The sequence below is a fragment of the Gopherus evgoodei genome, chromosome 10 (assembly GCF_007399415.2).
Source record: "Gopherus evgoodei ecotype Sinaloan lineage chromosome 10, rGopEvg1_v1.p, whole genome shotgun sequence".
NCBI lineage: Eukaryota > Metazoa > Chordata > Testudines > Testudinidae > Gopherus > Gopherus evgoodei.
Window position 1 is genome coordinate 18,115,138 of NC_044331.1, and position 26,048 is coordinate 18,141,185.

At 41.5% G+C, this 26,048-nt stretch overlaps 1 protein-coding gene across 3 annotated transcripts in view; it reads right to left on the reverse strand.

The window, feature by feature from the left end:
• Positions 1-26,048, reverse strand: part of ADAMTSL3 (ADAMTS like 3) — a 292,061-nt gene that overhangs the window by 47,970 nt on the left and 218,043 nt on the right. For all 3 annotated transcript variants that reach the window (XM_030578650.1, XM_030578651.1, XM_030578649.1), the window contains exons 15-19: positions 23,737-23,821; positions 14,277-14,563; positions 3,802-3,931; positions 1,384-1,576; positions 359-538 (exon numbers count right to left, since the gene is read on the reverse strand). In XM_030578650.1, coding sequence (XP_030434510.1) covers positions 359-538; positions 1,384-1,576; positions 3,802-3,931; positions 14,277-14,563; positions 23,737-23,821 — 875 coding nt within the window. The remainder of the gene's footprint in view (positions 1-358; positions 539-1,383; positions 1,577-3,801; positions 3,932-14,276; positions 14,564-23,736; positions 23,822-26,048) is intronic.

The window sequence follows — 26,048 nt, forward strand, 5'->3', positions numbered from 1 at the left end:
GAATAAATCTGAGTGGTTGGAAGCTAAACATGCTCCAACCTGGTGCAACCACACTGGAAACAAACAAGAAGCATTATGGCCTCTTGTTTTTCAGTTTAAACATGAGGGCAGAAAGGGTAGGCAGCTATGTTTTGGGGCTGGGTACACCTGGATCATCTGTTGTAGCAGGCCTCTTGAAGCATTCTACCTCCTTCCTCCACACAACTGGGTGGGTAGGGCCTTTTGCCTAACTGCATTCCCTCTGGAGCCCACACTACTCCATGTACTTTAATGATTATCTGGTAGTCTCCCAGCTAGAAATCCCTTGAGTTCCCTTTGTATCGGGAGGTTTAGTGAGCTCTTACTCTGGACCACTCACCTTGGACCATTCCCCTATAACTAGCTGAGGGGGACAATCAACTTTGGCACACAGTTTATGAGCAGACACTCTAGGCTCCTGGCAGATCTCATCAGAGAGTTTCAGAAAGGTTCCATCTGTCAACAACTGCTTACAGTGAACAGTGCGACTCTGAGTCCCTCCGCCACAGGTACGGGAACACTAAGACAAAGATAAGAATGTGGAAAGCATAGCCGCACACACATTATTTTATACAGGCATTTATAAGGCAGCTATCACCATGTTTTCTTTGAACACTTTACTGGTTTAGATCAGGGGTTCTCAAACTTTTGTGCTGGTGACCCCTTTCACACAGCAATCCTCTGAGTGCGACCGCCCCCTTATACATTAAAAACACTTTTTTATATATTTAACACCATTATAAATGCTGGAGGCAAAGCAGGTTTTGGGGTGGAGGGTGACAGCTCGCGACCCCCCATGTAATAACCTCCCGACCCCATGAGGGGTCCCAACCCCCAGTTTGAGAACCCCTGGTTTAGATTAAAAAGTGAGCAGCATTTTCCAAAACCAAGCAGCATATGCTTCTAGTAGCATTGATTTAGCTAATGGGCCACGAGCCAGGAAAACCTAACTAATGAGCTCAATGCCAGACAACTGCAATGCAAGTAGCTAGTGGAAAGCCTAGAAAAAGATGTTCACTTTACATCTAGAACTGGTCAAGTTAAAGCCCAGGTGCATATCTGGCATGAGCTTAGGAAACTTCACCTTTGGGACAGGTAAGTTAAGCCTTACTTCCAAATGCAGGTTTTCTCACTTGTGGGATATGGGGAGAGAGGTGATCTATGGACTAACTAGCATCTTGAATTTCACCCAGAAGTGAAGTGAAGAATGGAGACTACAGGTGTAATAAGTTCGACGTCAGCTGAAACCATGCTACAATAACAAACTTCTGAGTGACCTTCTAGGTTACTCTTAATTGGAGCACATTAGGTAACTAACTAGATGAAAAATGCTTACAACTAAACTATTTCCATAATCTGTTGTACCTGCTGCCATTCTTCAACAAGCCAAGCAGGGGGGCAGTCAATCTGGTTACACGCTTGTAAAGCATGAGGCTTTTCATCTTTGCAGTTTTCATTAGTGACAATGGAGCCCTCATGTTGCTGGCAGTACACATCTCTTGTCTGTATCCCAACTCCACAAGTAGCAGAACACCGTCTCCAAGGGCCAGTTTCCCACCTGTGCCAAAACACACATGGGCAAAAAAAATTCACTCTAATTAAATAATACAGAAGAATGGCGTGTGGAGGAGGGATTATCCGGACACAAATGATACCCACCCAGAGCAAAACAAAGCAGAAACAAAGGCACATTTATATTGCAAGGGTCAGACTATCATCTACATTTGCCATAACAAAAAATATGAATTACATTTATACGCTTGAGTGTAAGGAAGAGATGTAGTTTTATTTACTATAAATCCTAAAGTTGTAAAGAGCGAATCCAAATAAATATATGTGGTTCCAGAACTCCCATTTCGAACATTCCTCATGGAATAATCAGCCTCCTGTTAGCATCATGCTGACATTTCTATGGTTTAAGGGGACTTCTCTTATCTCTACTAAATGTTGATTGCCTTTATATACATTTTCTATAAAATATCCTGCTCCTATTAACTTTCAGTCCACATGTTTTGCAGGAGAAAGTTTCTGTAAACATACTATTGTTTTTGGCTTTGACCTGTTCCTCTGAACCATAATTTTCTCACTGAATGCAACATTCTAAGTTTTTGACAGTAATATTATATTTTACAATTAAACGGGGGCATCAGAGTTCCCTTCACAAAACATACATCACTCAGGCTATTCTCTTTAAATCTATGCAAATACTATTTAACACTGGGCTCCTGGGAAAAGGAATCTCTCCGAAGGGTGAATGCAAGGTCTATTGGAAAGCTTTATATCAAAGTGGTTTCCACAAAGACCTCTGCATTGTAAAGCTAAAAAATTACACCACAGTATACAATAATATCTTCATTCTGTTTTCGTAGGTGAATAAAAAAGGCTCTTCAGCTGATGTACACCTCTACTCCGATATAACACGAATTCAGATATAACACGGTAAAGCAGTGCTCCGGGTGGGTGGGGCTGCGCACTCTGGTGGATCAAAGTGAGTTTGATATAATGCGGTTTCACCTATAACGCGGTAAGATTTTTTGGCTCCCGAGGACAGCATTATATCGCGGTAGAGGTGTATTTGTTAAATGCTTTCTGAGATGACTATATTTTCCAAACTGTAAATTGAATTTAAATATTTTTCAAACAGTTTGAAAATAAGAAAAATAATCCAACACACAGATCTACTTTAGCAATAGCCCCCTGTCCCTCTTCTGAGGCCCTGCCCTCCACTCACTCCATCCCCACTCCCTCTGTCGCTCGCTCTCCCTATCCTCACTGACTCGCTCATTTTCACTGGGCTGGCTGGCTCAACTGGTTGGAGTGAGGGAATAGGTGAGGGCTCCAGCTGGTGGTGCAGGCTCTGGGGTGGAGCAGAAATGAGGAGTTCAAGGTGTGGGAGGGAGTGAGGGCTCCAACTAGGGGTGCTGGCTCTGGGGTGGGGCCGGGCATGAGGAATTTGGGGTTCAGGAGGGAGCTCTGGGCTGGGGGGTGCAGCCGAGTGGTTCATAGTATGGGAGGGGGCTCCAGGCTGAGGCAGGGGCTTGGGGTGTGGGAGGGGGTATGAGCTCTGGGGTAGGGGTATGGCCAAGGATGAGGGATTTGGAGTGTAGGACGGAGCTCCGGGCTGAGGCAGGGCACTGGGTTGTGTGGGAAAGGGGAGAAGGCTCCAGCTGGAGGTGAAAACTCTGGGGTGGGGCTGGGGATGAGGGGTTTGGGGTATAGGAGGATGCTACGAGCTGGAACCGGGGGGTTCAGATGGTGAGAGGGGGATCATGGCTGAAGCAAGGGGTTGGGGTGCAGGAGGGGTCAGGAGTGCAGGCTCCAGGTGGCACTTATCTCAGGAAGCTCCCGGAAGCAGTGGCGTATCCCCCTCTGACTCCTACCTGGAGGTGCAGCCAGGTGGGTCTGCATGCTGGGTCGGTGGGTCGGTATGCTGCCACGTCTGCAGGCGGTGCCTCCACAGCTCCTGTTGGCCATGGTTCCCAGCCAATGGGAGCTGCAGAGTTGGTGCTTGGGTTGGGGACAGCACACGGAGCCCCTGGGCTGCCCCTATGCCTAGGAGCTGAAGCGGGGACATGCTGTGGCTTCCAGACTTTTAAAGGCCTGGTTGGCGGTGCTGACTGGAGCCGCCAGGATCCCTTTTCGACCAGGCGTTCCAGTCGAAAAACGGGCTCCTGGCAACCCTAAACCTGGTCCTTGTCTGATAAAGTCAGTAGACAACGTATGGTTATTTATGTCATATTAACCATTTCTCTTCCACAATTAGATTTCATTATTAAAGCGTACCGTGGTGGACACAGTTTCATGTTGCAAGTGCGAGTCATTGCTGGTGGTCGCATGGCGTTGTCACACAGGGTGTCGTTGACAGCTTGTTTTGTCTGCACATGCAGGCACACTGCAATGGCTTCTTGTGTCCCTGGATTTAAAAATAAAAACAAACACATGAGATGTTCTATGGACAGGTGAACAATTTTTATAACCTCCTTTCTCTTCAGGGGCGGCTCTAGACATTTTGCTGCCCCAAGTAGGGTGGCATGCCGCGGGGGGCGCTCTGCCAGTCACTGAGAGGGCAACAGGTGGCTTCGGTAGACCTCCTGCAGCTGCGGGACCAGTGGACCCTCTGCAGGCATGCCTGCGGGAGGTCCACCGGAGCTGCCTGCTGTCCTCCGGCGACCAACAGAGTGCCCTCTGCGGCATGCCGCCCCAAGCACGCACTTGGCGTGCTGGGGCCTGGAGCCGCACTTGTTTCTCTTCCCCCCAGCCTCAATCTGAACTAATTCTGGATTCCAAATTAGACAGCAGATTTAAAATTAACAACTTGACTCATAACAGCACTGGAAATATTTTTAAATATGTTTGAAACTCAGAAGGCGTTTTTAAATTAAAAACCAAGTTACAGTGCAACATTTCTGGGATTTCTTATTCACAGCCAGCAATGCCCCAATGTAGGATTTTTTTTCCTAGATTCAAATCAGCTCTTGGAGTGGATACAAACAAACACTGATAGGTGCCAGTTTGTCATTGTGCCCTTCAGAAAAACAGAAAACTGGAGAGTAGTGATTTTGTCTGCCTTTTTCTCTGTAACACCAAGAAAACAAGACGCCATTCCTGGCACCCTGATGACACTGATTTTGGAAAGTTCCCTCTATTTAATAGTGCTACCCCAAGGCATTTAGAATGATTTGGTTGGCAGTCAGTGTACAATAAATGCCTTTTCGAAGAGCTGGACTCACCCCATAGGAGCAGAATACTGTTTTATTCCTACTGATTTAAATGGGATTTCAATGAGCTAAGTATCTGAAGAGACAAAAATTACATAAAGTTTCTAAACTACAGCTAAGAAAATGGCTGACTCAGCATGTAGAGATACCCACTGGGCCAGATCTCAGCTGATGGACATTGGTGTAGCTGCATAAAGCCAATGGCTCCTCAGCTCCAGCTAAGGATCTAGGACCAGTGTATACAGTGTTCCCTTACACAGGTTTTCTCTCAGCTTCTCTCCAAAATGTAGCTATAATTATAGTTACGCTGAGACATGAAAGAACATTAATAATTAAACTTTTATCAGTCAGAAAAACATGATGTCCCATAAATCTGGTTTAGCTCAACACAACTCAGTGGACACTTGTCAATTAGTGAGCTTTATTGTTTATTTTAAAATTGCATGGTGTATTCCGTTTCACATATACCATTATTCTACAAGGCATGTCTTCAATGTGTAAACCCTATTCACTTAATGGAGAAATGCACATAGAAATAAAGGACACAAAACTTGGTAAAGTGCTTTGGAAATCTTCTGTATCTAAGAACATAAGAACGGCTGTACAGGATCAGACCAAAGGTCCATCTAGCCCAGTATCTGTCTACTGACAGTGGCCAATGCCAGGTGCCCCAGAGGGAGTGAACCTAACAGGCAATGATCAAGCGATCTCTCTCCTGCCATCCATCTCCACCCTCTGATAAACATTCTATGCAATAAAAACAACAGTCATTATCATTGACCTATTGAACAGAACAGCACTGAAATGCATTCTAACATGCACTTTTGTTGGTACCATGTGAAAATGGCTAATGTACTACACAACAGGTAACATGGTCACAGTTCAGAGAATCTGCTTCCTTCCTTCTAAATTTACTTTCCCCCCAAGAGGTCTCCTAGGGCTACAAATGTGTTTTCCGTAGTAGGTTATATTCTTTGTCTTATGTGTAAAAGCTTGAAAGGTTTCTAATATATTTGTATTTTTAACTGGAATTCCTCTAGTCATTTATGTATGGTACATTAAAACATCACATATTTTTCTGTTTTATCTAACTACCACTAGACAATGATGGTTATAAATACCCTTGCTTTAGATAAATTTGTACACCATTAATTGTTTCTTGACACTTGTTGGTTATTTAACAGTCCATTTGATTTCAGCTGACTCCATGAAATATTCTGTGTTGGAAAATTTTCTGCCTAAGGTTAGTGGTGCATGTTTTATGACTTTCAGGTAAGAACTGGTCTTTTTCTTTCCTAGTGAGAGCGACAAATGATTTTATAATGTGCTCCCAAATGCTTCCATCTGCCACTATCATCTCAGACTTTGCACTTGTACAGCCAGTGGCCATCATAATGGCAGGTACAAGAACAAACTGAACTGCCTCATGCACATTAGGCAGAAGACATATTTTTCTTCATTATTATAATTTAGTAGCAGGTGCCCAGCATTTGAAGTTACTCTGTTAATCATTATTACAATTGTCTCTCTGTCAAGAGCTAGTACAATCCATTCCTGAACACTGGCAATTCCTATCACAAACCAATGTTGCCCCCATCTATGAATTATCTTGATACAATCCAGCATATTTATTCTTTCAAGACCAAGGCTGCAAGTCTTCATTGTGATGATACAGGTACCAATCTAGCAATTTCAAGCGTAATACAAACCATACGTGTAGCAGGAGTATGTATGTATGTATACAACACTATGAATTTTAGCTTTCTTTTAGACTTTCACTGGGAGCCATCTTAATCCCATTTGGGGATGATGTTCATTCCAGGAAGCCTTTGCTGTGTAATTGTTTTGACTATGTCTGCACAGTGCTGAAGTTTTTATGTAACAGGAGCACTGACCTTATGCATAACTGACCGCCTAGTCACTTCTATTAAATAAAACTCATTAAGTGTTGAAAATTACATTACCCACAACACATACATTTAATAAAATGTTCTCTCTCACTAGGGACTAGATTATATCCTTTACATCAAATGTCTACACAACACAATCCAAGGGTGAAAATGCCAAATCAAAGCAAATCACTACACACCATGAGTTTTACAGAACTCCAAGGTTCTATCCCAGAACTAAAGACCAGGATACCATGGATCCTGCAGCACCTCCTAAATGGTTGACGCACCTTCAGAAGAATTTATTCAAACATTTTGGTTTCCTTCAGTTTCCCTAAATAAGAAATATGTTGCTTCTAATGTACAATTCAGAAACAAAGATCCAGATGTGGAATGTTGCTGAGGTAGAGCTGTGGAAGAGGTTATCAGATGAGCCCTCAAACATATATTCATCATTCATCCAGTTGTGAGGCCCATGCCTGCTCTGGGCATAGCGTTAAGGGTTTGTTTCTGCTTCAAGTGCCTTGTTCTGGCTAGCAAGACAAAATTGGCTTCTTAATTGTTATGTTAGGCCAAATTCTGCTCTCAGAACAGACTTAAATTACATCTCTTTTACAGGGATTAGAATGGAAACATTCACGTTTGTGCAAAAACAAAAAGCAGTCAAAGCTGATAAGAAAGAGTTATTTTGCAATGGGTTATGCTGGATAATATTTTCTAAACTTCTTGCACAGAGAATGTGATACGATATGAGACTCCTATATTGAGCCTTCTGCTAGTCAGTATTTCTCTCATCATCAGTTTATATTACAATGTTGTGGTGAGTATACCCAGGAGAAAAAAAAAAGGCATGTCACACTTTTTTCTCTTTTTCTTTTGGCTGTGACATGCCACCTTGGTTTGGTCCATGTACAAGGTGTCTTTCATTTCACTCATCAGAGTGCCACAAACTGCTGCAATTCTCTACTCCAAATGCTTTAAATAAATGAAAGCTACAGTGTTTTGCTGTTTTAAGGTATAACAGAAGAGATATTGTAAAAAGTTTGTAAAACAGACTTTTTCAGATCTACGCTGCTTTCCAATAAACAGTTACACTCCATTGATGCAACATTTCCTTATAATTTACTTATAAAATGTGTAAGAGGTTGATCTTAACTATAAATTTGTTTGCAGCCACAATTTAATACTGGCTTGTAACTTGAATCAGTGATAAAACTTCTTATATTGCAGGATTTGGGAAGCGTCTTGCAAACCATAGAAGTCATAAAACCTTCAGACAAACAAAGTGTCATGTGTGTGAAGTTCTTGCCTTGGGATGCTAACATAGTAGAACATTTAACCCCCACCCCCCAAGTATAAGATAAGTTACTAGGGCAGGTCTCGATAGAGCTCTAAGTATTTTTACAGTATTTTGATGTGGTATTATAGTAATTATTCTACTAATCAGTGCAATAGAATGTTTCCTATTTTAACCCAGCATACAACCCTCACAAACTCACAGCTTTTGACAACTTTGCTGTGGGAAGAAATATACAGTGCACAACGTTGTGTTAAAAGATCAGACTGTTTGCAAAATGCATACTTTACTTTAACTCTAGAAAGAGAAAACTGTAAATAATTAGGACAGAAGATGCTAAATGTGAGTGGCAGAAGGATGGTCTCTTCACTCAACCTTATACCTAGAAACGGAAAAAAAATTACTTATTTCAGATTACTTTTGCCTTGCTGTCAACTAAAAGAGAAATTGTCACTTTAAAATCTAGTCAATTAAAAAATGAGCTAGAAGAAATTTCATATATTACACATGCCTGAGTGTGTCTGTCAGTTTTTGTAGATGTACAGTCATATTTCCCTCTGTTAAGGAACAGATTGTAGATCGTTCATTCAATGGTGAGAAGTTTTCGTCAAAAAGCGAACAGGAATAGTCATGGGAGTAACTGCTCACCAACAAGAACACCATAGTATTGCCAACACTCATCATTTTATTGTGAGTCCTGTAATACTTGGTGCTTTACTTAAAGCTCCAGTGGCTGGAGTCCTGTGATTTTGTAAGAATCAGTTTAATAAAATAATACATTTCTAGCCGTCAGGACTAGAGGGAAAAGCTTGCAAATGTGACCTAAGTGTATACTAACATAACAAAATCCAGAAAGCAAAGAAAAAGAATTCCACATTTATTATTTTTTTTAAAAAAACTTATGATTTTTAAACAAATCTCATGTTTTTTGAGGGGCTTGACTCCAGATGTTCAATTGTATAGGGCTGGTTGAGGTTCAAAGTCTGTCCCTCTATGTTTTTCTCTCCCGTTACTGTGTGAAAGGTCCACACAGCTAAAGCACAAACAGTAAAATCACCTATATCAGTATTTCCCAAACTTGGGAAGCCGCTTGTGTAGGAAAAGCCCCTGGCAGGCCAGGCCTGTTTGTTTAGCTGCCGCGACCGCAGGTTCAGCCGATCACGGCTCCCACTGGCCACAGCTCGCTGCTCCAGGCCAATGGGAGCTGTTGGAAGCGGCGGCCAGTATGTCCTTTGGCCCACGCCACTTCCACCAGCTCTCATTGGCCTGGAGCAGCGAACCACGGCCAGTGGGAGCCACGATCGGCTGGACCTGTGAAGGGGGCAGGTAAACAAACCGGCCCACCCTGCCAGGGGCTTTCCCTACACAAGCCATGTCCCAAGTTTGGGAAACACTGAGCTATATGAAAAGTGCTAACAAATACCGAAAGTACAAGTGGAGGTATTTCTCCAATCTCTTTCACCTTTCTTAGAGGTTAGGTACAACAATTTCAGAGACAAGCAGGATTCTTAAACTGATGAGCTCTTTTAAAGGGATTATTGAGTTAAATACGGTCCAATTTTTTTGCACAAGTAAGCTATTGTAGAACCTTCAACAAAAAGAAACTTTCCCACAATTTAAAATAAAATCCAGTGAAAACAGTAGATAAACACACATTCTCCTTCCATGCTGGAAACCCAAATATTGCAGCTCTAGGAATTTTAAAATGAAACTGGTAATTACTGAAAGTGAAATAGAGTTAGCTCATTCTTATTGTCTAAGTAGAAAGAAATTCAAGGAAGTATTCAGAGCATTAATAATGACATGTACATTGGATTGTTAATTTTTCTTTTATAAACAAAAGCATTATTAGGAAAGTAAGTAAAGAAATCTGTTTTTTAAATTAGATTGTATAATTTTGAAATAGAGACAATCCGTTTAGAATACTGCATATTCCATTAACTAATTGACATAAAGACTGAAGAAATACTGCAGATTTAAAACAAAACAAAAAATGATCTCATAACCACGCACATAACAAGTACTGGCATTATTTCTTGCAGACAGTATCATGCATATCAATTTTATGCATACATCCCATGTGCTTGTATCAGGCCGATAGTTTTTCAAACAGTGAAAAAACACACCGTTTCTTTGGACAAATGAAGCAAAACCTTGAGTTCCCAACATAACTTTTACTCAAGCAAAATCCTAAATAAATCAAAGGGAGTTGGTCTGATTAGGGGCTCATACGAGCAAAGTCCTTGGGATTAGACCCATGATTTTTGTGGTGTGTGGACGTTCTTCAGGTCCTAAGGGAAATATAGACAATTCTTCAAATTTCTGGAAATTTCTATCTCACTAGAAATCTTTAAAATGATGCCTACTTCATAATTAATTAACACAGAAGACCTCTTACTTGCTTCATGGAAAGACTGATGACAGAAGTAATAATTATGATAAGTGACATAACATAGGCTAATGGCCATAAGGCAGTAACTTTTATGACACCCACATTGCTGCTGCATCATGGGCCATAATGGTTTATATCAGGGGTTGGCAACCTTTCAGAAGTGGTGTGCCAAATCTTCATTTATTCACTCTAATTTAAGGTTTCATGTGCCAGTAATACATTTTAATGCTTTTAGAAGGTCTCTTTCTGTAAGTCTATAATATATAACTAAACTATTGTTGCATGTAAAGTAAATAAGGCTTTTAAAATGTTTTAAAAGCTTCATTTAAAATTAAATTAAATTAAGATGCAGAGCCCCCCCGGACCAGTGGCCAGGACATGGGCAGCGTGAGTGCCACTGAAAATCAGCTCATGTGCTGCCTTAGGCACCCATGCCATAGGTTGCCTACCTCTGGTTTATATAGATGCAGTGCAGAATAATCATGAAGAATAGCCGAAGAGTTCTTGTCAACTGCACTATTATAATTATTATTACTTGTATTACTATAGTGTTTAGGAGCTCTAGTCATAGACCAGGACCCATTGTGTTAGGTGCTGTACAAAGAGAGACCAAAAGATGGTCTATTCCTCAGAGTTCACACAGTCTAACACAATAAAAAGCCTGACTAAAATAATTAATTTGAAGAAAAAGAAGCTGTTGGATAATGAATTGCAGACAGATCTTTCTCCATATTTCTAATAAAAAAATGTTACGGTGTGCATCTTTACCTCTTTTTAGGAGAGGGACTGAGTGAGTTTACACTGAATGCATGGTTAAGGCTACGTTTTAGTAACGGTTATTTTTAGTAAAAGTCATGGACAGGTCTCGGACAGTAAACAAAACTTCACGGCCCATGACATGTCCATGACTTTTACTATATACCCCTAACTAAAACTTGTGGGGGGGATGGCTCGGAGGGACAGCCCAGGGGTGCCATGGGGGGGCTCCGTAGGTGCTTGAGGGGATGCCGTAGGTGCTCGGGGAGGAGGGCTGGCAGGGCTAGGGTAGGCTCCCTACCTGGCTCCTGAGCTCCATGTGCTGCCTCTGCTCCACCCCAAGCCCCAGTTCTGCAGTTCCCATTGGCTGGGAACTGCAGTCAATAGGAGTTGCAGGAGCGGTGCCTGCCAGCAGAGGCAACACGTGAAGCTACGAGCTGAGGAAGGGGCGTTCCTGTCTCCTTTCCAGGAAGCCTGCCCTAGGTAAGCACCACCCCAACCCCCAGCCCTGAGCCCCTCCCCACACCCAAACTCCTGCTGCTGGGGAGTGAGTGGGAAGTGAGATGGCACCAGCAGTAGCTGGTGCACCTGGCCCAGGAGGTGCCTGAACTGCTCAGGTGGACGAACACGGAACCTTATGTATGGTCCACATGAAGATTTAGGGGTAATGTATCATAAAGATGACAAGCACTGCAACACAGATTCAGTCCTTGCTCAAGCAGTATATGACATAGTGACAATAAAGTCTGCAGTTACTTAGACTGAGCAGGCCTCCTCTCGGTCAGGGAAAAGCAGGCATAAAGAAACTAAGGGAAAAGTTCCAAGTAAATAGAAATCTTAAGGAATGTATTTTAAAAGCCCTTGATAGATACATGCATGTTAGAGACGCAGAAGCTCTCATACTTTACATTAAATTTTGATATTCCTAACTTAAAAAGTCATATTTCTTTCCTTATAGCTAAAAAGTTCATCTTACTGAAATGAGATACGGACTTAAAACTGAGCTGAAATTGATCAGGTCATTTGAACTACACAATGGAAAAAATAGACATAGTGAGATCATTAGTTAGTACACTGCAATAAGTTGGAAACACAAAAGAAATCTGGTTTATTAAAACAATTTATCCACAGGTAATTTTTAGTCTGTTTGAAAGTGTTTGCCAAGGCAGCTAGATGAACAGCGTTGATAGGAGAACAAAGTCATGATTATCTAACTAGCATAACAGCAAAGGTGTTGCTGTTCGACTTTGATCCAATAGTTTCAAAACTTCCCACATTTCCGGGAGCATAGCACATATGAAGAACATCTAGACATGTGGTGCTACAGGTGCTACTGAAGACTGAAGAACACATAAGAAAAGTCTCTTCATTTCAAACATTCTGCATTACATGCCGAAGTAGTTTCAATTCACAAATACCAAGAGGCAAATGTTTGGTTGAATTGCCGCTTTAAATCACAAAGGACCAATATTGCTCTCAATGAAGTCTATGCCCAAACTCCCATTTGGCTATAATAGGAGCAGAATCAGGCCCTGATTCTGATTATTAACCATTAAAAAAAAAAAAAAGCTATTTGCTTCTGGTATGCGAAATTATGGGCCTCAAAACAGCCTCCAAAATTTAATCGTCAACTTGCAGGTACAATTTTTCACATATAAGTTTTTACACTGACTATATAAAGAAAGAGTCTGTTTTTAAAAATTCGGTTTATGTGTCCTCCATTCTATATTCAAAAATCAAAATTACCAGAAAGAATTCAACACCTTTTGAAAACATGTTGGTTGAAAAGTTCTCCAGAAGCATTGGTAAAATGGATTAAAGATGGAGATAAAATGATTAAATGTTACAAAATTAAATTTGGATAGTAAAATCAAGAGAACTGAAAAAAACTTTTAGCTAGTGAGAGCCTTGTTCCTAATTTAAAATACCATTACCCTTATTTTTTTAAAGCAGATAGATAAAACAATCGATCACAATAGTCATAGTGAAAACTGCAAACAAATCATACGTACATATAAGTCATATCCTCCAGGGGCTAAGCTCCTGTAATGTCCAATGAAAGAAGTGAGGAATGGCAGAAAGCAACATCTTCCATGATCAGGTACATTGTCATTATTGGGGATCAGTGCCATCAATAAAACAAGAATGTTAAGTGACAAGGGAGGCTTTTATATTGGTCACTTACCATCACGCAGATAGTTATCTGGGCATCTTTCCCAACTTCTCCTGTCTTCAAACTTCCAGATGGTGACCACTACAAAGGAGGCCACTTTCTATGAGCTCTAGATTGGCTCTTGACTTCCAAACTGTTGCTGCTCAGCCCTTTTCTACTTATTAAATTTCTTCTGTTGGTACAACTGTCTCCACTTCCCACTGATGTCATCATTCCTGTCACATACAGGTGTGTTCACAATTCCACTGCTTCCACTTTGCACTTCATAACTCACTTCTATGGTCAGTTCCAAAGTATGGTACATAGTAGCAACACTAGCAACATTGTCTAGCAATATGTACTTCAGATGGCTGAGAGATTAGATTACATCTAAAGGAGGAATGTGCCTAACTACTTGCAGACAGATGTATGGCACAGACTTCCTACAGAAGGATACGCTGGACCAAATCCTAAACAACATCCTATTTGAGCTCCATCCCAGCCGTTTCTGGAGAGATGTCTCCCTGTGCTACCATATCACAGATCTACAGTACCATAAAAAATGGCATCATTTTGAAGACAGAGAATAGTTAATATGCACATTTTAGTTCAGAAACTGCACATATAAATTCCTAGGAGAAAAATGAACATTTAGGCATATTTGTCATTGATTTGTTACATATATTTTCATTTATGTAAACCATAAACCGCCTGATAGCCTGAAGTGATTCCTTGTAACTTATCTTTCAATAATACAAGATTAACAGCTGCATTAACGTTGACAGAAACTTTCCGTAACTTGGTTGACTGAATACAGACCAGTTTCTCATTCAAAGATTTATAGAAAACCAATTTTTATCTCCATTACAACCTTGTGAGGCATGTGAAAGCAAGGGATATTTGGATGCTATCATCAAAGGTAAAAAGAATTAACACAAGTTAAAAGTTCAGAATCTGCTTTTAAATGTCAATGTAAACTAATTTGGAATAATATCAAACAGTTATTTGACAATGTCAAATTTAAACACCATAGATGAAAATATGTTTAAACTACCTCCAACACATGTGGCCGAACATGGAGTAAAACCAATGTATTCCCAATCATAAATCAAGCTGCTATCTTCCGCACGTGAAAATTCTGGGTCGTATGGGACAGGATCACTGTCACAGGATGGCTGGTGGCATATTCGTTCTGTTGCCGGTTTGGAGTCTTCACATTCCTCATCAGGCAGATCCATTTCAGTCTGAGTAAATGTGAGAAGAACACGACACTTCACATCTCGCACCTGAATACCATGACCACAGGTAGTACTGCATGGAGACCAGGGTTCTGGAATAAACCTGCAAATAATCATAGTGCAGCAACTTAAAGAAAACGGAAGGAGGAGAAATTCGCACTTGATATGAGTTTGCATGTATATGGAGAGTTAAAATATTGCTACAAAAAGTTAATGTAATATAACAATGCAAATATGGCCAACATACTAGCAAAGCACATGATGACTAATATGGGTTATACTGAGATACAGTTTCACAATGTACTCAAATCCTATCATTAAACCCCAAGAATACATCCTCTTCACTTTCCCCCTACCCACAGTTCCACATAACTAAACAAAGACATCAGACAATATTGTGGGGGAGAGGAAGAAAAATCAGACGGAGCAATGAAAAGCAACTCATCTTTCTGGGAAAATAGACAATACCCAAAGGTAGCTCAAAACTCCTGGAGCACTCAGAAGGCCAAGCTGTATATAAAGGTCTACACATCGAGTTACAATAGCTCTCAAGGCACGCAATGTCATACATATGCCAAAAGCACATCTGCACTCTATTCACATTTCCTAGAAGGGCTACCACAGGACATCACTGTAATGACATTTAATAGACCTAGTAAAAGGTACTTTTTGAAATGTAGCCACCTCCAATGCAGAACATTACAGGATGCTATTTAGATTACATCTCTATAGGAGGCCTAACTTCAATGAAGAGATTAACTTGCTCTGTGGACTAACACTTTCATCAGTGTGTATTTAGGCTCCTGAGTAACTATAATTGAATCTTATTGTACACATCTCGTTAATATATGGACTAGAGGTAATATTTAAAAAAAATGTGTATTCTTCTATTACTTCAAGGGCCTTTATTATGTCAGATATTAATGTTCAAAACTAGATGATTGCAATAGGGCGGAATTCCACAAATCATCTTGGGTGGATTTATGGATAATTTGACAAGTTAAATACATAATTGCATAAGTCATTTTCTTAAGGCTCCAAATACTTTGGTGAAAGAAATATACAGATTTTTTTTTAATTTTCCAACTGGAGTAGATCTACATGAAATAGTCAGAGGAAATAAAAACATTTCTTTATTGTCTCCTAAAATATCAGCAAAGGACACCTTTTTAGTATCCAAATTAGACATCTAGTTGTTCCAACAGCTTTTCCTCCCCTTTTTGCAATTAAAAAATCCATTGCTCTGTTGCAGAGAAATATTTATTAAAATTTAAAAGCAGCCAGTTATGTACGACTGAGACAAAGCCATCGTTTTGACCTCTGTGTTTATTCTAAGTGTAAACAACACCTACACAGCATGGTTGATACTCTGAGCTCAAGCTCAGAGTGTTGCTAAATCTAAAGAACAGAGTTTGTGGACAGACTACTATGTCAAGCCAACTGCCTTCTGCCACTGCAGAGAGGCACAACGAGACAAGAGCAGGAGATAACACAGTAGTTATGCTATAGATATATTCCCACTAGGCATCTAGGCTACTTTCCAAAGAGCACCTGCTGTGGAGAAGAGGGAAGAGTGAGTCTTTTCCCTTCTCTAAAAGAGAACTAGCTAATACAGGTTAAGAAGAAGCTGATCACTCCTGAGGAACTGCTGCTGAACTTCCCCGACAAGTTCTGCCCAATAATGATTTCCAAATTTGTCAAGATTTGGCTTTTTTTTACGTTTACCTGAATGGAACCATCCCAAACTTTGGCCTGATTCTGGAGGGTCCTGAGTACATCCGGAAAGGTGCTGAGGACCTCCACCTCCTAATGAAGTCAACAGGAACTGAAAGTGTTCAGCATATCACAGGTTTGACAACATTTGAAGTGCACTAAAAGAATCTTCTACATTGGAAGAGTATTGCCAGAAACAAATTACAGGTGCTCCTATGCTGCAGTAACAGGAAACATAGCAAATGCCATACTGAGACAGACTAGTTGTCCATCTAGTCCAGCAACTTGTCTGACAGCAGCTAGCTGCTTATGAATGAGAAACCCTGAAGTACACAGCAAAGGGAAAACCTGCTAACAAAGAAAGTTACCTCATAAACTCAATAAAGGCTAGGTTAAGGTCCAAAGGGAGCCATATAAAATATCTAGATAGTTATGTCAAAAATGGCCCAGATCCTCCAAAACAATAAGCACGTGCTTAACGTTAAGCACTTTAGAAGTCCCTTGAAATCAGCGTGACAGAAACATGCTTAGAGTTAAACACATGCTGATGCGCTTTGATGGATCAGGGCAATCATGCATAATGCTTTGACAAAATTCTGATCTTCTCTCCATAAAAAGAACCATATTTGGGTAACATTCTACATACACAGAATTTATAAAGAAACTCAGAAAATTCTAAGCAATTATTCCTTGACTTCCACCAGACCTATATTGTACTAGTGGGTTTCCTGTTGAATATTTGTGCATGGGATTTCATAGCAAAGTTCAAGATGAAAAAAATTAAAACATGGGTTTTGAATTTCTACATTGTCATTTGCTAAACCAAATCACATGACTGTAGGGTTAATTAGAACAACCCCATATTACAGCAATTCTTTTCAAGTTGATGACCTCATCAAAGGTAAGCTGTAGTTGAAATAATTAAAATTAAGCAAAAGCCAACGGAGACTACTAATACAAAATGAGTGCATATAGCTGATTGGGCATCATGCAGAACTCTGTCTAAATCATGAATTTGGATCAGGTGCCAGTTTTGCATTAATTAGCTAAATCCACAGCCTGAAGCAGAAATTATGGTCCTTTACCTTCAGTGTTTGACTGAGGTAGTTAAAAGGAATAATCCACCATCATCAGAGGATCTATATTTTTCACTGTGCGGCATATGCGGCATTCACCTGGCAACATATTGAGCCTGATACTTCTTCATTGAAGACATTGGCAACTTTGCCTTTGACTTCAATGGGAGCAGGCCTCGACTGAGTTTAGATCAGGATTAAGTAGCATCAAAGCAACTCAAGTTATTGTCCCTTGCAAGTTGTCAGGTAGTTTATAATGGAATGTTTAGGAGTCTGAAGGTTTTTTGAGGCCTTTAATTAATTTCATAGACAAGGCTCCAGTTTTTAAGATTTGTATGGATGCTTAAAAAAACAATCAACCAAATCAAATAGAAAAAGCTATTTATGCAAGTCACAGGAGGCCTGATTCTCCACTGTCTTACCTCCTCGTGTAATCACTTACATCTGTGCAAAGTGGGGATAAAATGCTATCATTATGATTTGCAGGGCCGGCTCTAGGTTTTTTGCCGCCTCAAGCAAAAAAATTTTTGGCTGCCCCCATTCCAGCCTTGGGCTCCCTCCTGCACCTCCCTGCTGCCCCAGCCCTGGGCTCTTTCCCCACCCCCAGCCCCTGCCACTCCAGCGCTGGTTTTCCCCCTTTCCCCCCCACCAGTGCCACCCACACATACCTCCTGCCACCCCAGCCCTGGGCTCTCCCCCGCCCACCTTCACCCTCCTTCCTCTGCAGCCCTGGGTCACTTGTAACTTGCTCCCAGGGCAGGTCATTCAGCAGGAATTTTGGATGTGCACAAAATACAGACAGGATTGGTTCCCATATGGTTACAGAGCTGCAGTAAAGTGGAACAATTTTCAGCTTGTGTGATTGGAGGATATCTGGATGTATATTATAAGACTGTCCTCCATAAATGAGGAAAAGTTGAGGTGCCTTTATTATTCTTTTGTTCCACTCTTTCTTTCTATGGGGAATTTGCCAATGCAATATCACTGTCTTCCTTTTAAACAAACAAACAAAAAAGGCAATGGTTGTTGAATATAGCAATTCCAGTCCTAACAAGCATTTCTTGCTCTATTTTATCCTACTTTTTCTACAGCAAGTTACAGTGGATCAGCATATTTGATTTGGGAGAAATGAAGTAACAGCTGCCCAAACTGAGCTTGAGCACTCCTGAATTTTGAGGTGTTCAAATCTGGAAGGCAGGTGCTGGGTGTGTGGGTGGGTGGGAAGTCTGGGGGGTGTGGGCTCCGCATGGGAGCACAGCAGTATGTATGCAGCAGCGTGTCTGGAGCTGTGCGGAGCCAGACACACTGGTCTCAGTGGCACGGTAAGGGGGTTGGAGAAGGGGTAGGAGGTTCCAGAGGGGCAGTCAAGGGACAGGGAGCAGGGGTGGTTGGATAGGGCGGAGGTTTGGGGGGGCAGGGAGAAGGGGGGTTAGATGGGTCAGTGGTTCGGGGGGACAGTCAGGGGACAGGCAGAGGTTGGATAGGCATGGGAGTCCCAGGCGTTTGTCAGGGGGGAAGTTGGGGGGAGTCTCAGGAGGGGGCAGTTGGGGACAAGAAGGGAGGCTTAGATAGGGGGTGGGGGTCCTGGAGACAGTTAGGGGCAGGGGTCCTGGGAGGGGGCAATCAGGGGACAGGGAGCGGGGGGGGAGTTGGATGGGTTGGGGTTTCCATGGGGAGCAGTCAGAGGAAGTGGATGGTGGGGCTTCCCTCCCTCTGGAGTGTCCTGTTTTTTGAATGTTAAAATATGGTCTCCCCACCATTCACAGCACTCACAGCATGCTGCCGCATGAGGTTCCCCTCCTTCCTTTCCAGTTGGTAGTGGTCAAGAGAATGCCGGGAAATGTAGTTCTTTCCCTGCTCTAGGGCTGGCTCTATAGGCAGGGAGCTAACCAAGGAACTACAGCTCCCAGTGCCCCCTGTTGGTTCTCAACTCCCATGCCGCCCCTGCAAATGGGCTGCCCCAAGCAGGTGCTTGCTTTGCTGGTGTCTAGAGCAGCCACTGATGATTTGGCACACTTTGCACATGTGTAAATGACCAAACACAAGGTGCAGTGCAGTGGAGACCAAACCCACCAATCGTGATCTAATGGGGTGTTCAGCAGGGCCATGTTGGGATGGCTGGGAAAAAGAAGCAGTGATCTAAACTACTGACGAGAAAATTGGTAAAGATAAGGCAACAGTCAACCCAAACCTTTGCTCAAACTCAACCTTCTCTGTGTTTCAGAAGATCTGGAAAACTTAACTTCTCTCATTATTATTTAGCTTTTCCATGCCTGCACTTTCTGATTTGGGTTGAGACCAGAAATGTCAAAATCCCTCAAGAAAGGCTGTTCTTTTGATATTTGCAGATCCAAGGAGACTGGATAAGATTTTCAGAATCATCTAAATGTTTGGGTGCTTATCTGAATAGAACCTCTAAAACATTGGAGTCCTGCCCATCACTGAACCACCTCTTTAAAATCCAGAGCCACAGATTTTATCATGTTAAGTGGTTACATATTGGACAAAATATAAGACCACCTTTCTGTGGAGAGGCTGCAAGAAAGCCTGAAATACATGTACTTAAAATAAAAAGGGCATAAATGGAAGACATTTTTTAAATGCAATGAATAGGAACCTTAAAGTCCCCACCACATTTCAGTTTTGGTAAATGCAATTCTATACAAGCCTAGTGAACAATTATTTTTGATGTTCTCATGTTGCTGAGAAAACACACCAGCTTTTGAAAACATTCTAAATTTATCCTCTATTTCTCTAAGTTATTAAAGGAAAAGGCAGCGGAGGTGTCTATTTCTTTAACTTATTATTAAAAGAAAAGGTTGTAAAATTTTGCTGAAGCCTCATTGCGAATCCTACTGTAACTAAGAAGGCTCAAGGGAGGAACATTTAAAATAATGATGGGTATCAACTGTCATCACATTCCACAACTAAAAACTAAAAAGGTCAAAACTACATTTTTCTTGGCCTTGCTTTACAAGCAGCCATTTTTAAATTTTCCTAATAATAATAAAAAAGGGCTTTTGAACATTCACCCTCTATGTAAATTCAGGACACCAGCCGTGGTAGACCACAGCGGCAGAGGCATTTGTCTTCCTGGTTTGGCAAATCCCCTGTTTGTGGGGTTTGAAAACACAGCTGCATTTATTCCCTTATTCATTATCAACTAAAATATCGCCTGAAGGCACAAAAGACAGCTGTAATAAAAGGATGAACTAGGAGCTGAGATTTCATGTTGCGGTTTTAGTTTGGATGATAAAAGAATAAATAAAGTTAAAAGTGGCAACGTACCAAGGAAATTGTAAACCCTACGCTAGCCAGAGGTGGCCTAGAAGTTGTCATACTGTGTCACGTATAAACTAGAAAAGCAAAGTTAAACATACTCCAGGCAGGAGGGAATTATTGTTACTGTTCACTCTGGGGGAAGTAACAACCGTGTGTTACAGTTTTCCTTAAGACCCTATGCTCTGACCCCAAAAAAGCTTATTCCAGCTGGAAAAGGCCAGATCAGATAGAATACAAGATTCAAAAGGTGCTGTGACAAATCATAATTGCAAAGTACTGTTCATGTAACTGAAGGGCAAGCTGAGAGAGAGAATGAAGGCAGAATCCTTTCATTTTGCTGAAAATGGAGGCCTCAGTAGCCAGTCTCAAGGACTGTAATGATTTTGAATCCATATTCTACTGTTACAACATAGTACTACATACAGTACTTTCATTCAAATAAGGAGGTTAGCTGGGAAGTGGCCTACTCTAGTTCATCTACTTTTGTTCAAGGTCAGCTTCACCTGTAGATCTATTTAAAGGCTTTTGAATTCTCCTTACCTGCCAGCCTCCTCAGAATAGGGTAAGAGCAGGTCTAGCATCCTAGCGGTGGTAGGAGAAGACAGCAGCAACTTATGTAGGTGAATGAGGGATCTGGCTGGGGTAATAGAGTTGGATCCCAGAGGAGCACAGAGTACCCAGAGTATGAAGACCTGAGGACACCATGAAAATTAGTAGAGAAAAGAGGTATCACAGACTCACTAACAATGAGTGGCTGAAGGGGCCTTTTGGACCCAAGTCCAGATATTTTTGCTATGACAATGGTAAAGTCAGATCCTTGAAGGTGGGGCAGGGTAGGGTGGTTGAAAGGTGAGCAGGTGTTAGGTCTCCAAGGTGGGAATAAGGATTGCTCAGAAGGGAGGACCAAAGGCAGGAGAATGAGATGATGTGACAGGGCATGCACTGAAAACCTACCCAAATGCATGGTGTCTTTCAGAATGCGGGGCACCTGAGAGAAAAGCCATCAGTACAGTAATTCAGCCATATTAAAGTGTATATCTGGTGTGGTTGTAAGTTAAGGATAAAAGTAAACCTATTAGAAAGTTTATGGTTCTGCTGTCATTTTAAGACATTCAGACTGCTAAGCTGGGATGACCTGTTCCACTAGTTTGTGCTTTGCTTGTTGGGTAGGGATATCACTGAGAACCCTGATGGCCTGAAGAGTACATTAGTTCATGCTTCCACCAGCATACACCACCACACCTTATTTTGCATGGCCAAAGAAGCATTTATTTTTTCAGGCTGAATTCTCTTTAGAGGTGATTTCACATCTGTCCATTCCCAGATGCAAACACTCAACATGAAGAGGCTCATTCAGCTAGCATTACTTCCCTCAATAATCATAGTTCACATTCAGACATAGAATCATAGACTATCAGGGTTGGAAGGGACCTCAAGAGGTCATCTAGTCCAACCCCTTGTTCAAAGTAGGACCTAATCTCCAACTAAATTATCCCAACCAGGGCTTTGTCAAGCCTGACCTTAAAAACCTCTAAGGAAGGAGATTCCACCACCTCCCTAGGTAACCCATTCCAGTGCTTCACCATCCTCCTAGTGAAAAAGTTTTTTCCTAATATCCAACCTAAACCTCCCCCACCGCAACTTGAGACCATTGCTCCTTGTTCTATCATGACCTTGTTCTCACATGGCCTCTGCATTCATGGCCACCAATTTAGAGGGTAGGGTAACCACTCACAAATAGTCAACTCTTGGCCATAGGTGGCAGTCAATGAAAAATTTCCAATGGCAGGTAGCATAATAGTGCAAGTAACACCTGTTTGGCAGGAGGTTTACTTTGTGAGCCAGTGCAGGTGTCAAATGCTTTATCACTCTTAATGGCACCTGTTAATGTGTATGAGCCAAAATAAAGAATAGCTAAGTAGCAGAAGAAAAATGAAATATTAGTGGCCCATATTCGTGCCCTCAGGTACAGTGGTGTAAATCTTGAGCTCATTTGAGTAACTTCAGATTTAAATAATTATAAATAAGAGCAGAATTTGGCGCAAACACAACACATTACAGTGAAAGCCTTGGAAACCCATGTAAACACCTGCTGGAGTTAAAATATATGAAGGAGATAAGCACATCTCTCAGTTAGTTATTCTCCATACAGGTGATTCTACGAATGTTCATTGAATCAGAACTAAAGGGGTCTGAACAGTGGCATATTATCACCAAGGCCGACAAGGGCCTAGGCCTAGAGCGGCAAATTTGCTCACAGCCCCTCCACAACTCCACCCCTTCCCCAAATCCCCAGTCCGCCTCCTCCCCCAGGCACGCTGCGCTTCCCTCGTTCCACCTCCAAGGCTTGTCGCACGAAAGCACTGGGAGGGAGGGAGAAGTGAGTAGTGGCGCGCTCAGAGGAGGCGGAGCAGAGGTGAGTTGGAGCCCATGGGAGCAGGGAGTAACCCGGGGGGGGGGCGCAGAAACTGCTCCCAGCCCCAGCTCACCTCCGCTCCACCGCCGCCATCCCCCGAGCGTGCCGCAACTCCCTTTCTCCTTCCTCCCTCCCAGTCTTGCTGTGGGGGACCGGAGGTGAGCTGGCGGGGGGATGGAGAGGCGACAATTTTGGGAGGCAAATTTGTTAATCCGCCTCTAGGTGTGAACAGAGCTGGACTCAAAGAAAATGTCAGTTATGCACATGCTGTGAACACAACTATTTCTCAGCCCTAGGGCCAACATCTTCTAAATGGCTCAGATAATTATAATTAACTCCCCTCAATTCACTAGCATGGTGTGAAATATTTTTTGGGGGGGGGCATAGGGGTATTTCTCTTTCCAGCAATATGCTCCTCTCCAACTCCAACACAATCATTACATTATTGAGAGGGAGGGAATGGTTGGCTTAAAGCAGTCTACACTTGCTTTACATCAGCTGAGGATTCTCCCACACTGGGGAAATCCTCAACAGCTCTCAAGGCTAAATTAAGGTCCCCTTGCAATGCTCCATTGATGCATAGGGAGCCATCAATCTGGCCCATATATTCTATGCCATTCAAGACAGCTGTTCCAAAGGCCAGGCAGTCAAGGTGTAAGACCAGGAATAATAGCTCACAAGGTAGCCCAGTCCCACAAAGCATCAAATGCCAAATCCATCTACGTGACAACAGGCTTGACTTGTACAATATATCAGCAACATTTTTTCCACCCAGAAAGGGGAACTTACATTGGTTCTTCTGATGCTGTTCTGGTCTCTTCTATTTCTTGTGCTTGTTTGAACCAGGGTAGTTTAGCTTCTACAGGAATTTTTTCTGGTAGGGAAAAAACATAATTCATTCCATCAAATTCAGAAGCATTTAATACATATTGTGTCATTCACTTCAGCACATTAGTGTCTACATAGCGCACTGAGTAAAATTGGGTCCAAAACAAAAGCCCAGATCCAAAAATCCACATCTGAACTCTAGAGAAGTTTGGAACTGAATTTGCCCACAAGCCCATCTCTGTTATTTAAACCACTTTTTCTTCTACTGTTATCCCACACTGTGATTTTGGAAATTAATACTAGTGACACATATTACAGCTGAAGTATTTGCCATTACTTTTTGAGACTGACAATTGCCTTAATCTCTATTCATTAAGTGTTTATATAATATTCCATTTGATTTGTCTGCACCCGAGCAGGCATTTTGCTTGGCAGGTCTTACATCAAGAGGTGAGATAACTGCAGCAAGAACAAATTTGGCATTGCTTTGTTTTATTAATAATTTTTGACATTTTAAATGCAATTTTTGTATTATTTACTCACTTCAGTGTCACTCTATATATGGAAAGGAAGAACTTAAACAAGAAAGTGAATGAATATTTATGGCAAATTTAATGCAACTTATCACAATTTCTATTCCTGACCTTTTCCTTATTCCGACAAAACTAAACAAAATGCAACAATATTTCTAAATCTGCAATTTTGAGCATAAAACATCTTAGAATTCTTTATAGGGTAAAATTTATAATTTAGATAAGTAAACTCTTCTCTTTTTACATTTTGTTTGCCTTGTAATATTCATTTACTATTTGAGAAATGTACCAGATAGGCAGCACTGCAAATCTTTTATTCAGTAATACAACTTCCGCCATACCGTTATGACATTACTAAACCCTGACCTGCAGGAATACCTCTGTGGGTGAGAAGGTACCAGTAATTCAGTCTCCATGTCCATTCAATCTTTGGCTTCTTTTCTGAGTTTCCCAAAAGTGCAGCTGGTTAGTGCCAATTGCGATGATGTTATTTTGTGATGTGGACACCCAAATCTTGAAGTAATAGATTGGCAATGCCAGCTCACCACATATGGTTAGAAGAATTGTCAATGGGTAACAAATTTCAATCGTTATACAGATGGACTGGATTCAAACTAGAAACTTGGATGTGAAACACTTTCTCTCTTGATTGCCTAAGCCAGTATATCTCAACCGAGATCAAGTTTTGTTTTTGTTTTGTTTTGTTTTGTTTTGTTTTGCGGGGGGCGGGAAGGAGACTTCAAGCAGGGCCGGCTTAAGGGGGTAGGAAGCAGAGCAATTGCCTGGGGCCACATAAAGCTAATTTACATGTTTCAGCCCTGCACAGAGCTGAAGCCCTATGGTCCAAGGAGGGGCTGGAGCCCCACATCCCATGGGGCTGATGGTAAGGGGTCACAATTTTTTCTGATAGCGGGGGTCACAACTTTTTTTTAAAGTCCAAAGGGAGTTGCCAGCAAAAAAAAGGTTGAGAAACACTGGCTTAAGGTCTGAAGTCTTCCAAAATATTCTCCATGTACTGAAAAGAATGAAACTTCAAAGAACTTCATCTAAACTCCTTTTGGACTGTGCAGATACACAGCACATTCATACCAAGTTCTTCTCCTTGCAGGTCCCCTGAAGTTCCATGATACTTTCATTACCATTTTTGCTGCAAGACTTAGAGAATTCTGTTGTATTTGTCCCTTGATGGTTTTTTGCCTGGAGAACTCCCTAAAACCTCAAAATATCCTGCTCTACCAACTTATTTGTGGTAAGTCATTGGGTTTCAATAGCACTTAACTACATTTGCTATTCATTTTACTATGTAAAGCTTACTGTTGAGTTGTTTATATTCCCAACAAGTTTTTCCAGTAAATATGAAAAGACTGAAAAGACTTCCAACCTTAAGGCTGAGGGACCAGGACTGGGATAGGAGATGAAGAAGCCTATCTATCTATCTACCTACCTATCTATTGTACATATGAGATAAGAATGGAATAGAAAATGTCACTTTTATATCTTTTCATACCTCTTGCTCTTTGTTTCCTCTTATTTCCCTACATCCCTCATCTACCTTTTATTCCTCAATTATTTTTTAAAGGACATTTGTTAATCCATGCCATTAAGCACTAAAGATTGTTTTTAAAAATTAAAGTGGAAAAGAGGAGGAGAGGGAAATCAGCATGGACATTATTTAAGGTTTTTCCTTGTTGCATGCAGAATTCCGTAGTTTGAGCTATCAATATAGAGGAACAAGGGCCA